The sequence below is a fragment of the Rhinolophus hipposideros genome (genome assembly GCF_964194185.1).
Source record: "Rhinolophus hipposideros genome assembly, chromosome: 7".
Taxonomy (NCBI): domain Eukaryota; kingdom Metazoa; phylum Chordata; class Mammalia; order Chiroptera; family Rhinolophidae; genus Rhinolophus; species Rhinolophus hipposideros.
Window position 1 is genome coordinate 66,670,677 of NC_138053.1, and position 16,983 is coordinate 66,687,659.

A 16,983-nucleotide genomic window follows, 5' to 3' on the forward strand; every position below is an offset into this window, starting at 1 on the left:
TCCAGCACCAGTCAGCTACACGTGCTCCTCATCTCAGGTCTAGCTTCTTTGAAACAGAAGAAGGCTTGGCTACCTATAGCTTCCCTTATTCACTTCCAGAAAGGAGCAGACCCTCTTCCCTTAGACGCCTCCCTGAAAGTTTCAAATTGGAACTGACTGGTAGGGCTCTGCATCAAGTGCCATCCCCTGACCAATCACTGTAGCCTGGAAAGGTCATGAGAGTTGACCCGGCAGCTCCCATTTTCAATGCATGGTGGGGGGCAGGATGCGTGGAGGAAGTAAGAAGCAGTTAGCCTAGAGAAGGAGTGTGAGGCTCCCAGGAGAATGGATGGCTGCTGGGTGGAGGAAACATGTCTGCTGAGGAGTGAAACAAATCACAGATTATCTGCTGAAGAAAAGGTCAAACTGGATTCTATGCTTAAAAAGCTCTTTATTACAGAACTCAACTAAGGAAGGGCAAATGAACTCATCTTTAATTTTATTAGGAACAAAAAATGTCCTAAAAAGCATTGATTGCATTTTTAGCACATGCTTGGCATTTTGTCAAACACCAATGTTGCAGAGAACACACAGAGGGGGAAACGTGGCCCAAAGTAGCTGATCTAGAAGGCCCTGGACTCTTTATCAGTCAAATCCAATTTTATCAGAAGCCTCAGACATGGGTGAGGCTTCTGCCTTCTAGGAGTATGTGTCCCCAGGCTGTGAGTTTCTGCACATGACTCTTGGCCTTGAATGATTCATCTGATAGATAGTTGCTCCCCAAATTCAATGAACTTCTTTGAGGGACTGTGGGGACAGTGTCCAGGCTCTCGGCCTCACGTGGAAAGGAGTTGGCTTGGTTATTAGAGGGCCATCAGCTGTAATCAGATGGCCATCCGCTGTGGCTGGGTGGCCATCAGCTGTTACCGGTTAGCTATTGGCCACTAATATAATTGCCGTGGCTACTCTACGGGGTTGGCGGAGAAGTGGATGGCGGATTGCAGCTAGCAAGTTGGTAGAGCAGATGGCTCATTGCAGCTCCTGCCTCCTGTGTCGCCAACCCAGCCACCAGGGAGAATATAGTGGTATGACTCCCCTATCCATGGCTCCACTGGTGTTCCTTTTTAGCCGCACCATGTCCTGCATTCTTGTGAGGGGAGCTGGACCAGAGTCCCTTCATGACAGGGACCGTCCTTTAAAATAAAAATGAGGATTGATTATGTCGTTTTCTCCTCTCTCATTCTAACTCATTCATCCAACACATATTTGCTGGTGTCCATGCACCAGGAACACACTGGGGATACAGCAATCAAAAAATCACCGCCTGCCCTCCGGGAGCTCACTCTGGCCAGGGCCACTGGCGGCCTCAAAGCTGTGTTAGGGTCCTACCCCCTCTAGGAATCCTTCTCCCTCCTCCCACCTCCTCCAGGCTCCGTTCGTCACCATCGCCTGCTGGCACACACTTAACTCCATGGCAGATCTTGCCCCGCAGGGCGAGGGCCACGTACTCAGTGTCCTCTGGCGCCTGTCTGGGTGCTGGGACCCTCGCACCAGCGCCGTCTGATTTCACCGACCGTGGGCCGGAAGGCCGCGCGCGGATCCCAGAGTGAAGACGAGCGCTGATGAGGTGCAACAGCCGCAGGTTGCAAAGGGCCCTCCCCGCCCCGGTCCAGCCCCCGAGCTGCTTGGGGGCGGCGCCCCCTCGCCAGACTGCCGGTCAGGGCCGCGGGCGGCGAGGGGCCGGTGCAGGTAGCTCGGCGGCCGCCGGGAGCGAGCGCGGGGCGCGGGGCCGCCGCGGCGGGATGGGGCGGCTCGGGGCTCGCCGCCTGGTGCTGCTCGCCGCCTGCCTGGGGCTCTGCGGGGCGCGCGGGGCGCTCGGAGGTACGCGTCCGCACTTCCCCTCCCCGTCCCTTCCCCCGCCGGCCGCGCGCGGAGCCCGCGAGGAGAGGGTGGGGGGCGAGCAGACGGCGGGGCGCGGGCAGGAGACCCCCCTGTGCTCCCGGAGCCCCAGAAACGCCGCGGCCCGCCCCGCGCTGCCGCGATTCCGACTTGAACTCTCCGGCCGGGCGTTCTTTCCGGAGCGGGGCGGCCGGGGGAGGAGACTCCTGGGTCCTAGCAACAGTGGCTGCGGCGCCGTCGCGGAAAACTTCCAGCTCCCGGCTCCGCGCGGCCTGGCCCCGCCGATGCCGGCCAGGCGTGGAGCCCCAGGGGAGGGCCCTGCGCCCGCCCTCCGCGCGATCCTCGCCGCGGAGCGGGGTTTCAAAGCCGGTCTCCTGGCTGGACTCCGAGGAGCAGCGTGAAGGATTCCTGCGGTCCTCCCTTCTGATCCTTTTCAGCTTTGCCCCTTACTCAGGCCCCGTGTGAGTTCCTGGGGCTCACGTGACCATCACAGGTTTGGGGACCTTAATCTCAACCCCGAAATCCTCAGATTGCTGGCCTATTGTTCCATACATCCCTCTACATGTTCGCTTAAATTTTCTGTGCCCAATTCGCTGTTGGTGCTTTACATTTCCATAGTGCTCTTTACAAGTCAAAGATTACTAATAAAATCAAGTTATGGAGACTTTCATGTAATTGAACCCAGCCCTTGGGCCTTGCCGCCTTCCATGGCTCTTTGAAATTTAATTCAGTTCAACAGAAGACTTCCTTCGAGCCATTTTTAGAGAACACATTCTAGATCAAAGGCCTGTATCCCTTTGTGGTAGTCACATTAAGTTCTGGACGCTTATTTACTTTGTTTAGGCACAGACAGGGTCACTGCTGCCGACGACGCTTGAAGGTTTCACTAGGAGCTGTGGAGTAACGTTCCAGCGGTGACTAACCTGTGATAGTGACTGCCTCCCTCTTCCCTGTGGCCCCGGGTCTCATTCTAGTTTCTCCAGCTCTGCCCCAGTCCTGCTATTTCCAGGGCCCTTCCAGAGCTCCTCCCTCCTCATCTTCCTCCTCCCTTCCTGGTTCTTCCTCTACTCCTTTCCACTCCACTTTCTGCCTGGCAGGCAGGGTGGATTGGGCCAATCAGGGAACTGGAAGTCTGAATTTTCTGTAATTTGAGGCTTTGGTGTGGCTTTGAGGGGGAAAGTGTGAGCTGCAAGCCAGAGATCTGAGAGGACATGGGGGAACAGATTGGGTGTGATGGACAATGAGCCGGTGATCCTGATGGTCAGTGAATGGTGATGAAAAGCCCATGGCTTTGGAGTCAAATGGACTTGGGCTTCAATCTGGTGCTGTCATATATTCTCATATTGACTTTGGGAAAGTTACTTCACTTCTCTAGGTCTTGATTTTGCGTCTGTAAAATTGAGATACTTCTTCAGAGAGGCTTGAATAAAATACTGTGTAAGACTTCCTAGCAGCATGAGGATTACTCGATAAACGTTCCCTCCTTTCCCACTCATTACCCTCTTTCCTCTTCTTCTGTGCAATTAACTTGGGTATGAAGCCAAGAGCCAATGGGTAAGATATCCACTTAGGGGGTTCCAAATGTTGACAGAGGAGATTTATTGAATGAACATTCTATAACATATACTTTAAAACACATGCGGGTTTTCACCGTGCCTCCAATTGCATGACAAATATTGATACTGGGGTCGTACAAAAGCTACTTTGGAGCATTTTGGAGAATATTTTCTTGAGTGTGTGATCAGCCAGATGTGTGATCTGAATTTATGTTTCTTCCTTATCTCTTTGTGCGATTCAGGCTGTTGCTTTGAAGAATCTAATTGTCAAACTTGGTTTCTTAGAGGACACAGGGTGATGTGTCCTCACTTGGCGAGTCTCACCACAGCAGAAAGCCACCTTTGTCTGGTAAACAGATTGTCTCAGTAAGAATATCTTCAGCATACATCCCCAGTATATCTCTATTTGCAAATCAAATATCAGTACTGTCACTAACCACTTTCTCAAGGTATGGTATACACTTAATACTAGACATGTTGTCAATTGTTCAATAATTTCTCATTTTTCTCATACCTTCTTGTCAGTTCCTTTGCATTATTATATATCTTTTTAATCTATGACTTGTTTGCAGGAATTTTCATCCTGACCCTTTTAAAAGGTTGAAATTAAAAAATAAAAGATTCTTAAATACAATGGTGAACATACAAGGGAAAATAGAATCATAAAATTTGATGTTGAATTAAGCAGTGAGCTGAATGTTTGGGTCTCCAAATTGGCTTGAACGCAAAACTGCTTAAAAATGGGTATGTTCACAGTTAACAGCAATTCAGCTGGCTTATGGGTGAAAGAATGGTTGAAGTTGTTCCCGTTGAACTACCAGGGAAATTCTCTCCTTAAGAACATTCTTTAAAATTGTTGCATTTGCTGGAGTTTTTAAATTTTATTTATTTATTTTTTATTTTAAGTAAATGATCCTTTTTGTGAGGATTTGTTTAGTTATGGCTAGGTTATATCATTTTCAACCCAGTTAATCAGGCCAACCCGCATGTGGTGTGTGACTGAATAGGGAAAGATAGGGAGAGAGAGGGAACCCTGTCAAGCTTTCCCCCTTGTAGAAATTCTTTTCCCTTAGGGAGACTTGTGTACCCAGTAGGTGAGACTCACATGCCAACAGGATGCCAATCCATCTGTAACATAGAGATGAATAAAGCTTCAGTTCTTTCTTTTTTAGATCCCCCCCCCCCCCCCTTGCCAGAAGTCCTAACATTTTCTTCTGGCTCTGCAGTGAAGAATCTTGGCACCTCACTTGCCATTTCTGCCTGAAGCCGTGGTGCCCGAACCCAAATGGTTTCAGTGGCCAGTGAGTCATGGTGGGGCGAGCAGCAGCTGGAGTGGCAGGGGGTGGTGTGGCGTGGGGGCCTGTGGCACTGGAGCACCCACACTCATGGGTGCTGCTCTGTGGGAATAAATGGGTCCCAGAGTAGCCTGAATGGCTGACTTATGTAGGGAAACCAAAAAGCCCAGGTTTTTATTTCAAATCTCTTATTTAAAACAAAATTAACTTAACCCAAAATATAGCTGTATAGGTTATACAAAGCACAAACAAAACTCATACCGTCTGCTTCTGGGGCCTTTCCCAATGCTACTGCTTCCTTCACCTCTGTATTCCCAGCACTTAGTGCAGTACCTACAAATGATAGGTATTCAATAAAAATATGAGTGACTGAATGAATGACTGAATCCCCCCTGGGGATGGTGGTGGGCTGAATAACATGTCACCTCCCCCCAAAAAAAATTCACATACTAATTCTCAGAACATGGAATATGTTACTTTCAGTGGCTAAAGGGACTCTGCAGATGTGATCAGTTAAGGATTTTGAGATGGGGAAATTCTCCTGAATTATCCAGTTGGGCCCTAAATGCAATCACAAGGTGATTGTCAAAGGGAGACAGAAGAGTCAGAGTCAGAGAAAGAGATGTGATGATGGAAGCAGAGGGCAGAGTGGTGTGATTGCTGGCTGCTGTCACAAGCCAGGAAATGTGGTAGTCTCTAGAAGATGAAAGGCAAGGAAACACATTTTCCCCTAGAGCCTCCAGAAGGAATGCAGCCTTGCAGACACCTTAATTTTAGCTCCGTGAGACCTATTTTGGATTTCTAACTTCCAGAACTGTAAGACAATAAATCCGCGTCATTTTAAGCCATTAAATTTATAGTAATTTGTTAGAGCAACAATAGAAAACGTATACAGGGAATTTCTGTCCTAGTAAAAGCTATAATACAAGAGCCATATAGATAGTTCTGACAGAGATCAAGTATGCCATCAGAGAGGAATGAAGAGGCTGGGAGCTTTAGGGAAGGTTCTGCCCTGTGGGGAGCGAAGATGGGTCTAGCACTTACTCCAAAGACTGTGGCTGGGACCTGGAAAGCTCTCTGACAGTGGGATAGCCAACATGGAAACGCAAAGGGTCACCTAGTGGAACACCCAGGAGAGGTCCCAGGCTCCATGGTCACCAAGGAGGGAGTTGTCAGGTCTGCCTCACTGCTCCATTCCAAGGGGTGCTACAGGAATCTGCAGCCTATATGAGTAGCTCCCCTTGGAGTTGTGCAGGGCACAGTCTGCAGGTCCATATGCAGAGACCTGGAGAGTGCCCCATTGAGAGGCAATAAGGGCAAGGGTAAGTGTTGGTTTTCTCTTTGCAGCCTAAGCAGTTGGCATGGAGGCTAATGTTTGGGGAATGAATGAAACATGAGAGCCTGGTGAGCCCTGTTCTGAAACAGCAAGAATTCCAGGGCTGTGAATTGCTTGGACTCTACCTGGAAACCCAAGATTTGAACCCTCTGGGACTACTACCCTCCCCATCCCACCCTCCCAACAGTCAGCAACACATTTAGCATAGAGATGTGCCAGAGATTCCCTCCCACACTGCCACCCCTCTACCCGCCAATCCCCTAGCTCAACATCCCCTCAACTGCCTGCTCTGCAGCCATGGAGCAAATATCTCTTCTGCTCATTCATTTTGTTCCAATTTAAATATTAGGGGACCTGAGTTTTGTTGGAGAGACTTTTAGAACTCTCCCTGCTGGGGTTTGCTTTCAATGAATATGGAGATTGCGCCTTCCAGGGCATATTAGCTGTGTGTGCTGTTATTTCTTACTTGTAAGTTTTCTTCTTTCTCAGAGTGCTCTGGATAAAGTTAGTTATCTCTTGAATAAATATTCAACTTCAGTTTGGTAAAGCATGCAACATGATACCTTAGTAAAACAGTGTAGAGATCCTTAAGAATAGGTTTGTGGGGCAAAATGTAGCTTTTCTTTCCCAGTAAAGTTATTCCACTCCAATGACATAGCATGACGAAGAGCTGTTGTATAATGTTATAAAACTCCTCTGAGGGCTTCCCCTTAGGACTTCGTATAATATAAATACTTTAGCGGAGAAGTTTTGTTTCTGTTGTTTTTTATTTTAATTTTTAAAATAAGCTTCTACACTTATGATATGTCATCTGTAGGACATATTTGGAAGAGGGGCTATATGTGAAAAGATACAATATAAAATTACCCCAAATATTATGTTATGAAAAAGCAATTCAAATTTTCAGTGAAAGCAAAGTGTTCTGAAATCTTTTTTTGAAATACTTTCTCAGTAAGTTTCCATCCTACTCTTGGTTCTCCCTCAGAGTTACCAGACTGATCTTTCTAAAACACACAACCGATATGTCTCTTCCCAACTGAAAACCACTAATGCTTCTCCACTGGCTGCAGAATAAGGTTCAACCTTCTTAATATCATTTGTAAGGCCGTCTGGTGAGTGGACCCCTACCCTTGGGGATCCAGTTGGTCAGTCAGCCATTTGCTCCCCTGTTCATTGAAAATTTCTTGTCCTACACGCACCACCATGACAGAGCAAAAGGAAACCAAAGCCTCCCTCCCACGGTCTCCTTCTCAGTAAGGAGATAACCAGCCAGAAATCTAGTAGAAGTTAATCTGGATTTGCCCCCTTGTCTTCTCTCTTTCCCTTCCCTGAGAGTCCAACTTTAAATATCTCCTGAGCCCACCCACTTCTCCCTGTCTGCTTCCCTGCACGCGCTATTCCTTTGAATTCTTTCTCTGCATTTCATCCAGAGTCAACTTCTAAATTGCAATCTGATCGTGTCATTTCCCTGTTTGATCCCTTCATGGCCCCTTTTGGATTGAATCTGAACCCTTTGAGTTGGCTTCCAAAGCTATCATTTATTGAGTGCCTATTATGTGCTGTGTGCTGTCGTAGATGCTGAATATTGAGCAGAAATCATGACTAATAAAGGCTCCTGACTTCAAAATCTTACATTCTATTTATGGTGGTTTGGTATTGGGGCTGAATAATAACCACAAAAACAAAGAAAGTAATTAGAGATCATGAAAAGGACCTTGAAGGCATAGCTACCCATTGGGTGAGTGCATTTGCAAGCCTGTGTGTGTGCGTGCGCTTGTGCGCACATGCACATTTTGAATTGGGGAGGCCTTTCAGATGGATGCAGTGGCATTTGCCCTCTGACTGTTTGACTCGGAAGTCTCATGACTCTGCAACTTCTGCCCTGGCTTCCTTACCTCCTTCACACTGTGCTCAGCCAGACTGGACCTACAGTTCCTTGCTGTCGTCTCTTTCCTTCCTTCCTATTTTTCCTCTCTTTTTTCTCTTCTTCTCCTTCACCCCTCACCAGCTCTTCTTAGAAGCCATTATCTTCCCTAGGAGCCCTTACTTCATCCTCCCTGACTAGGCCAAGTGCTTCTGTTTTGGTCTGCATTTCACAGTTAATAATCTAGCAACCGTAATTGCTTAATTAGCAGTCTATCTCGTTCACCATTGAATCCCCAGTACCAAACAAACACTTGATATATTTATGGACAGAATAAGTGCACGTAGAATGGCACACTTAAATCTTCCAGGGAGAGATGACTTATAATTAGATTGCTCCTTCCCTCGTATCCCAGCTGGGTCCCCACCAATCTTCTGCTATGTCACTTGGATGAGCTCTTCTTTCTGAGCAGCTTTCTCTGATTGCAAGCCCCTTTGTCTTATTAATTCCCTACCTCCAACTCCTGATAGTACTGGCACATAGTAGGTGCTCAATAAATAGTAAGACCGTCCTTCCCAAAAAACAAACCCCAAAACAAACACAAAACATGAATCAAACAAAAAACCAGAAAGATGTAGCTTGGAAGAACGAATGGGAACCAATTCTAAGGTAGAGAAAATAGTCAACTGCTTGGGAGAAATTAGAAAGAAATAGAAATGCTTACTTTCCATGAAAATTATTTTACCCACCTTACTGCCAAACTTTGGCTTCCACTCAACCATTTCACCTTTTATTTAAGCATACAAAACTGGGACATTGCTTTGATTTTTGTTGAACTCAATTTGCTACACACATATAATACTGAAATCATATCTTTTCCTTCACTGCAGGTAGAGATCACCTTTCTTTTTCTAGGAGTTGGTTTTACGTGTGCTTCTCTTTGTTTTTCATTGTTGTTTTGAGGCACTTACTGGGGGCCACAAAAGTTGGGGTCAATTTGGAGGAATGTGAGGAAGTTTTAAAACCAGAAGTTTTAAACCTATTTCCTTGTTTTTCCCCTGAGGCAATGGAAATTTCTAGCCACCAGCCAGGACTAGAATTGATTTAGTGCCAGAGAGGTGAACCATGGGGAAATATAGGGATGTTGTTTATTAACATTACTTAGTCATTCTCAGGGGTAGATTTTACGATTTAGAAAACATTTCCTGGTTTTGAAAACTTAACAATACAGCCTAAGTCTTTCAAAAATTGGAGTGTGGGGATTCAGTAATGGGAAGGCCAGGAGGATAAACTAGGATAGCTAGTGGGGTTGTAATTGCTTATGTCAACTTTATGACCTTAACTCTACATTCTAGTTTTATTGAGTTTAATTATTAATGGCTGTTTTTAACTGGAGAAAAGGGTGCTTGTACATATTTGAGAAAGTCTGCAGAGATGATAATCATCTCTGTATCAACTTCATATCTTGGTAAAAACACTGGATTGGTGGTTGGGAATGCCTGGTTTTTGTCTTAGCTCTATTTCTAACTAATTGTTGACTTTAGGTAAATCCCTAAGCTTCTATAGGTCTGAATTTACTGAATTATAAAATAAGGGTCTATTAGGTTAGTTTAGTTTGATTTGGTAAATGCTTACTTTCTCCCTGCCTATCTTAGGTGTGGTTCCCTAGAGAAAGAGGATTAAGCAGGGATTCCTGTGTTAAGTGAATTATTGAGTGAGTACTACAAGGAGAGAACTGTAAAGACGTGAGGGAAGCAAGAAAGGGCCCCGGAAGCAACCAAGCAAAGATGTGATTTCAGCTGATGTAATCTCAGCCTGATCCCATGGAGAGCACTGGAATATGAGTGGCAACACAGAGTTCTACATACTTTACACATCTGTTTCAATCAGTTATTGGCTATCGGTTGCCCTCCAAAGCAGGGGTTATACTTTTATGGAAATTTCTGCATAACAAAGTGAATCAGCTGGAAGATGTGTGCACCAACCCATTAAAAGGGATCTAAGTGGGGCACCAACAGAATCTATTGTAACACCTGTGTGCCAGGTACTGTGCTTGGTATTGGAGAGAGAAAGATATAAAAGGTAAGGTCTCTGATCATAGGAAACTCATGGAATAGTGCAGGAGATGGATGAATAAACAAGGAATTTTAATAGAATATGTACTTCATCGTGTACCCATTGTGCCATCTGCACCCATGGTGGCAGATGAAAAGAGCTGGCTGATGCCACTGGCCAAGTCAGTTGGTCTGCCTGGTTGTTTAATGCCTGTCCTGTGGTGGATGATTTCTGGTGGACATTAACATGCAATGTAAAGATCTTCCCACTTCATCCTGACACTCACGCATCTCTCCCACATCTCCTTGTACCTGCTCTTTCAATCTGTCTCATTCTAGGCTCCTGACCATCTGGCTGGACTATTTCCCAACTACCTATCAGTCTTTATATATTTTAACCTCAGGCCACTTCTCTCTCATATAAGGAGGAGGATGAGGTATGCCACCCAAAATTCTATCCATTTGGAGGAGTTGCCCTCAGTGCTTTCCATAGCCACCCTTAAGAAGAAATGTAGTGCAGTAGGAGGCCATTTTCAGCTTACACTCATGTGATGAAGCTAACTGCTCCATGAACCAAGCTTAGGTGTTTTGCTCCTCCAACGGCTGGTAATAAGGGGCCCCAATGAAGTCATATGTGTGAGCTGAGGAAAAGGTGCTGGCGCAAGTGTGGAGATGACATTACCATCTCATGTGCCTTTGGTCTTATTCATGCTCCATCCGAGATGTACCATTTCCGTCCCTTTAATCTCCTCTGTCGCCAATTGTCATCTGGCAATTCTGTCATGTCTGTGTCAGACTGGGTCATTGCACTGTCTATGTTTCTAGGAAGCACCTTAGCAGTGAGTTTACACCACTTCCGGCAGTCTTTGCCAATGTGCCACATCCTATGTCCCTGGAGAGTGCTCCCAAATCTGTGAATTCTTCCTTATTCAACCTCATGTTTCTGCCGCCTTGATCAGATACCCTCAGTCCCGTGTGTATTCTTCCAGTTACTGGCAGTACATTCTAGATTAGTCCTGCAGCTCCTTCATGGTCTAGTCCCTTTCTTCCCATGTCGAACACAGCATGTCCCCACAGAGGTTATGTTGTAACTTAACCTTTGTTTTTGGTCTAGTGGCCAGGAGGAGAGATGGGCACATATCAGGGGTCACATGTTGCTAGTGGAGAGAAGCCTCCACATCTTTTTTAAGCAAGGAGAATGCCAGCATTCATAGGGGAATAGGCCACCTCTGCAGGCTAAGAGTATTCAGAGGGATCTGGGGACCCAAGATATTTGAATGCATTAATCCAAATGTCCCCATTCCATATGTCAGTGTTCCATTCTTCCCCAATCAGGGCCTTAGCCTTGTCAGAGCAAACCTGTCTTGGTTGGGACTTTATTTGGAACTCCACTACTCTGGTGATTAATTCCTGGGTGGGAGTCTCAACTTCCTCTGGCCTCCTGCTGTAGGATATGAGAAAAAACTTATATGCTACCAGGGAAGGCCTCCAGCCTTCACACAGCTTGTAATTGTCAACAAATCTCTCCTAGCTTTTCCTTCTCTTTTCCTTAAACTTTCCTAGCTTTTCCTTATCTTTTTCTTAAACTTCATTCAAACTTAGCAATAGGCACCCAATTCTATTGACCTCATGGTTACTATTGGCCCTACATTTTTCATAGATTGCTATTTTGTAGCCCACTAATACGTTCCCTTCTGCTATTACATCAGTCACCCACCAGTGACTCAGGATTAACTCTGTGAAAGGGAAGGAAGCAGTATTGAGTAGATGGAGAAATTGAGTGGCAATTCAGTTTTAGTGGAAGCCTCAGCTACGCTTCTTGAGAGTTCTAAAGAAGGGCTGACCCGTCAGAGCTGTCTTGAGTTGGGGCGAGAGAACTGGGCAAGCGTTGGGGAGAGCTTTTATACCCTCATGTCGGATCCGTGGGCCTCCCCAGGAAGCAGGTGTGGCATTGGGTAAAGCAGCTGTCTTTAGAAGGGTCAGTCCCAGAAGGGAGGTGACAATATAAAGTGGAATCATCATTGTGTGATAAAGTTACTAACTTATACTTCTTTTTTTTCAAATTTCTCCCTAGCATCTTTTTATGGTGAAAGCTATGTAGAGCTCAACATCAGAGAAGTTTCCTCTGAGTTATCTCTTCGATTAAAATTTCAAACAAGTAAACCACAGGGATTACTTTTTCTTGCAGTTGGGAAAAATGACTACTGTATAATAGAACTTCTCTCAGGAAACGTATGGGTAAGATTTTAAAAAATTCTTAAAAACATGGAAGCATTCAATCACTGGAGAGAAAAACAGTGAGAGAGAAAGAGAGCAAAATAAATGTCCCTTTGATTAGTATTATTTCACTAGAATGAAATCATGTGCCATTTGTAAGGGTGGGATCCTCTCCAATTTTACCAGCATGTCTTAAATATTCTGACTCTGAAAATTTCTAATCTCAATATGTAGTCCATAAATGTAGGAAGAGTTGTCATGTCCAAGTTTCTCTCTCTCTCTGAATAGCCCCATTTTCTCCATAAAACACTATGAGATGAGACTGATTAATTTACGATTCTTTCTCTTTTAGGTGAGAGTGAATTTGGGTACAGGTGAACAAGTACTTTCTGAGCAAAGGCTTCGTATGGATGATTTGGCTTGGCATTTAGTGGAACTGGACTGTGTTAAGGATACGATCTCTCTGGTTGTTGACAAACGTTATGAGACAACTGGCCAAATCACTGGTGGGATACGCAATTTGCACTTTCAACATGGAATCTACATAGGGGGCCACGGTGGACTTGATGTCCCTTACCTAGATGAAGAGCGCCCCAATTTCCGTGGATGTGTGGAGGATGTGGTATTTAACCAGAGGGAGATCCTTACATCCCTTAGATCTCACCCTGGTTTTAAGAAGGTTTATGAGGTGTCACTAGGATGCAATGATGAATTTTTTGCAGGAGAGGGGGAAGCCATCAATTTCTTCAGCTCCAGATCCTATGTCACCTTCCCACAATGGAGGGTGCAAGGAAAAGGGCTACTGGCATTTGCTTTGCAGACTGGAACTGAGCAAGCCTTGCTTGTATTTCAGTCAGGTAGAGAAGGAGATTTTGTGGCTTTGGAAATAGTTACCGGTGTATTGAAGGCTCATGTAGGAAGGAATAAAAGTAATACTCAGCTCTCTTCTTCTAGCTTAGTTAGTGACAACAAGTGGCATGTTATTCAACTCAGAGTCACTGAAAGTTATCTGGACCTGATGGTGGATGAACAAGGGGTCAGGATGTTGCTGCCTTTGCAACTCAAACCATTTGTATCTGAAGGCCCCCTCTTTGTGGGAGGTCTTGATAACCATAAGAGAGAAGAAATTAAGAGGTTAGAACTTCCCTCGGTGCATAGGAAATCTGCTCGAGGAATCTCTTTCAAAGGGTGCTTAAAAGGTTTGGTAGCCAACTCAGAAAACAGAGCATTAAAGGATGCCCTTATTTCCAAAGACATATCTGCTGGGTGTAAAATGAAGAACAGTGATACCGAAAATCCTTCTATAACAACCATAGAAAACCTGCTCCAGTCAGAAATTCCCCTTTCTACTGCTGTTCGTGAGGTGGGTGAACCTTTTCTTCAAGATGCGAGTAGCTGTTTCTTGGTTCTGAATAACTTGGAGGTCCAAGAAGGTGGGCAAGCCTTACTGGAACAAAGGCATGTGAAAGTGGATATGGAATTTAAGGATTTGAATCTCCATCATTCTCAAGTACTGTTTAAAATAAAAGAAATGCCTATTCATGGTTTCCTTCGATTAGATGTTCCCCCTGAGCAGGAAATAGAGAAGGCTTTTACTATGTTAGATTTGGGGCAAGGAAAAGTTTGGTACGTCCATGATGGTTCAGAAGAACCTAGGGATTATTTCACATTTTCAGTCTCTTCCAACAGTAAGAAGAAAATGCCATTATATCTGCAAGGACATATTCCCTATGTGTTTAACATTATTGTCATTCCAGTAAATGACCCCCCGCACCTTCAGCTCCCTGAAGGAAACTTGCTTCTTCTGTTTGAGAACTCTAAGAAACGACTGACTCCAAATATAATACATGTGTCAGACCCTGACACGGATTCCTTGAGTCTTAGTTTTTCAATTCTTGGAAACTTCAATTCAGATTCTGGGTTTTTAGAAAATGCCAATGATCCTGGGACAGCCATTAATGGTTTTACCCATGAAGATTTAAGAGATGGCAACATTTTCTATGCGCACAGGGGCCATCGGAACTCCCGGATCCTTCTCAGAGCAAGTGACGGAGAGCTGGTTAGCAATACAGTGGTGTTACGGATCATGGCTGTTCCTTGGGACTTTGAAGTGGCCAATAGAACTGGGGTGGTTGTACAGCAGGGTGGCGCAGTTCTGATTACACAGAGTAACTTGTCAGTGGAGGTTAATGGTGAACGCCATGAGATGGAGACCCACTATGTTATTACTCGTCTACCCCAGTTTGGCCAGATTCAGCGGCAGGGGTCAAGTGGTGAATGGAAACAAGTTAGTACCTTTTCTCAGCGTTCCATTGATCGGGGGCGGGTCCGGTACTGTAGTACATTCAGAGAATTGCAGCTAGAAAATGTTACAGATCACTTTAAATTTAAAGTTAACATAGAAGGAAAAACCAGTGGAGAGCTGATGTTTCCTGTTACTATACAGTGGCTAAAGTTTACTCTTCTGAAAATTGTTCCTCTTGAGATCGATAAAATGAACAGACAAGTATTGAATTCTGATCATTTACGGGCTGTGACAGAGGGTGTGGAAGTCGCTGAGAGGGAACTACATTTTAAATTGCAGACCCCACCGAAGAAAGGAAAATTGCTACTTGGCAATAAAGTTCTAAAAACAAACTCAATCTTCAGCCAAGAAAACATTACAGACTCAAAGATAACTTACGAACCACAGGAGAGACTCAGGGAAGACACACAAGATACTTTTAGGTTCTTGATTGTTGCAAAACACATAGAATCAAAAGATTATACTTTTACAATAAGCTTTAAAACCGCTAAGACACGCATTATTTTAACCAACAGAGGATTATTTGTAAAAGAAGGAGAAGGAAAATTAATTACAAAATCGGAATTATTCGCTCAAACCCTGGAGAATCAGACCTTGCAATATAAAATCACCAAGAGTCCTCAACATGGGACGCTGAAACTGATTAACTTTTCCGATTCTCTGGGAAGTCATGACAATGTTACCACATTCACTAATCAAGACATAGTGGGGGAACGGCTGATGTATGTCCACGATGACTCTGAGACCCAGTGGGATGAATTCTTCCTTGTGGCTTCCACCACAGGCCAAGAGAAAGATGTCAGGGATCTTGACATGGAAGATTTGTCTCCAGAAATCAAAGTCACCATTTCCGTTGGGCTAAAGAATGATGAGAGACCAGTGCGCATGATAGATAAGGTCTTCCATGTTGTGCGGAATGGCCAGCGCTTGTTGACCCTGGCAGATCTCTGTTACCACGACCCGGACTCAGATTTCGATGATGGGCAGTTGCTGTACATCAGGCGGGGCATTCCAAATGGGGATTTGGTCCGAGCCAGTGACCCCACTCAGCAACTCTACCAGTTCAGGCAAGACGACCTCCAAGAAGGGCGTGTGCTCTTCAGGCATCGGGGTGCCGACTCGGCCCGCTTTGTGCTGTTTGTGACAGATGGCGTCCACTACACGTCGTCCCTTCTTGAGGTCAGTGTGTCAGACCCCTACATCCAGATAGCCAACAACACTGGGCTGCTTGTACAGAGAGGAAATCACAGCACCCTCACAGCTGCCAACCTCAGTGTGACCACAAACCAAGATGTTAGAATGGACAGCGAGATTGCATTCCACATCGTGGGGCCCCCAAAGCATGGTGGAGTGCTGCTCAACAACTCCGTGTCCCACTCGTTTACCCAGCACGACTTGAAGCAAGGACGTGTGATTTATAGGCATGATGGCAGTGGCAACTTTGATGTGTTCAACTTGACAGTGAAAGTTAAAGATACATATTTGGAAGTGGGCGTCTATGTGCAAGTGTCCTGGGACAGCTACCAACATCACACCCAGGTTCTACACAGCAAGACCCTTGTCGTTGAAGAAGGAAAACCAATAAATCTGAGTAGAGGTAAACTCCTGGTAGGTAGTTGTCCTGGCACCATTCAGTCTCCCGCTCCCAGAATCATAGGGGCAAATAATCTGTTTGCTTCTGAAAGCTATTTTTGTGTTGATTTCTTTTCTGGTATTTGGAATTGCTTTTATAAAATGTAGATGCCATTGAGAAGAAGTGCTGGAAGCTTTCACTATTTAGATACTGCTAATTTTACTATAGTTGGAAATGGAATGTAAGCAATACTAAGCCTCATTTTAAAGCTGTGTATACACAAGCACACAAATATGTGTGAGTGTTTAGTGTAGGATGAACTGGGAATGAGCAGGGCATGTAAATAAAAGAGCTTTATTTTTAAAGTTTTTCATAGCGACACTGCCAATATTTTATTTGGTATGAGTTACATTTGTAATGTGATGAAGCAGAGTATAAAAACTTTGAGTAATCTAGCAATCATAAAAAGGATTCTTAAACCAGCAGAGGATACCATATTACACAGTTTATTTCCTTAGCTCTGAATGTAGCTGTATTTAGTTTCTTGAAATTGATGGATAAAATTTGCCTAGACCAGTAGAATTCCAGACATGAGACCTCACACCAGAAGCTACCTGGTTCCCTGGGACTGCTACTTGGAAACTTTCAGCGGGCACAGCCCTGCTGATCAGAGTTAAGAGAAAGTGTTCTTTGTAGGGTAATCTCGTACAGCGTGCGTAAAGTGATTTATGATAATTGCCACAAATGCTGGGTGTTCTCTCTGAATCTACCCTCAGGATTGCAAACAAGTTTACTTGCTTGCTAAATGCAGCCAACAACATCAAGTAAACATAAATTCAAATCAGAAATAGTTTACTAAGTAATGAGGGTTTTTTTTGTATCTTATAGTCTGTATTTTGAAATAT

General features: G+C 44.8%; 1 protein-coding gene across 1 annotated transcript in view; it reads left to right on the top strand.

Moving 5' to 3' along the window:
- The first annotated feature begins 1,766 nt into the window (after window positions 1-1,766).
- LOC308500110 (chondroitin sulfate proteoglycan 4-like) overlaps window positions 1,767-16,983 on the top strand; it is a 54,554-nt gene continuing 39,337 nt past the window's right edge. Inside the window, exons 1-3 of the mRNA XM_081054290.1 lie at window positions 1,767-1,860; window positions 12,058-12,221; window positions 12,553-16,113. Of these exons, the coding sequence (XP_080910416.1) occupies window positions 1,782-1,860; window positions 12,058-12,221; window positions 12,553-16,113 (3,804 nt within the window). The 5' untranslated portion in view covers window positions 1,767-1,781. The remainder of the gene's footprint in view (window positions 1,861-12,057; window positions 12,222-12,552; window positions 16,114-16,983) is intronic.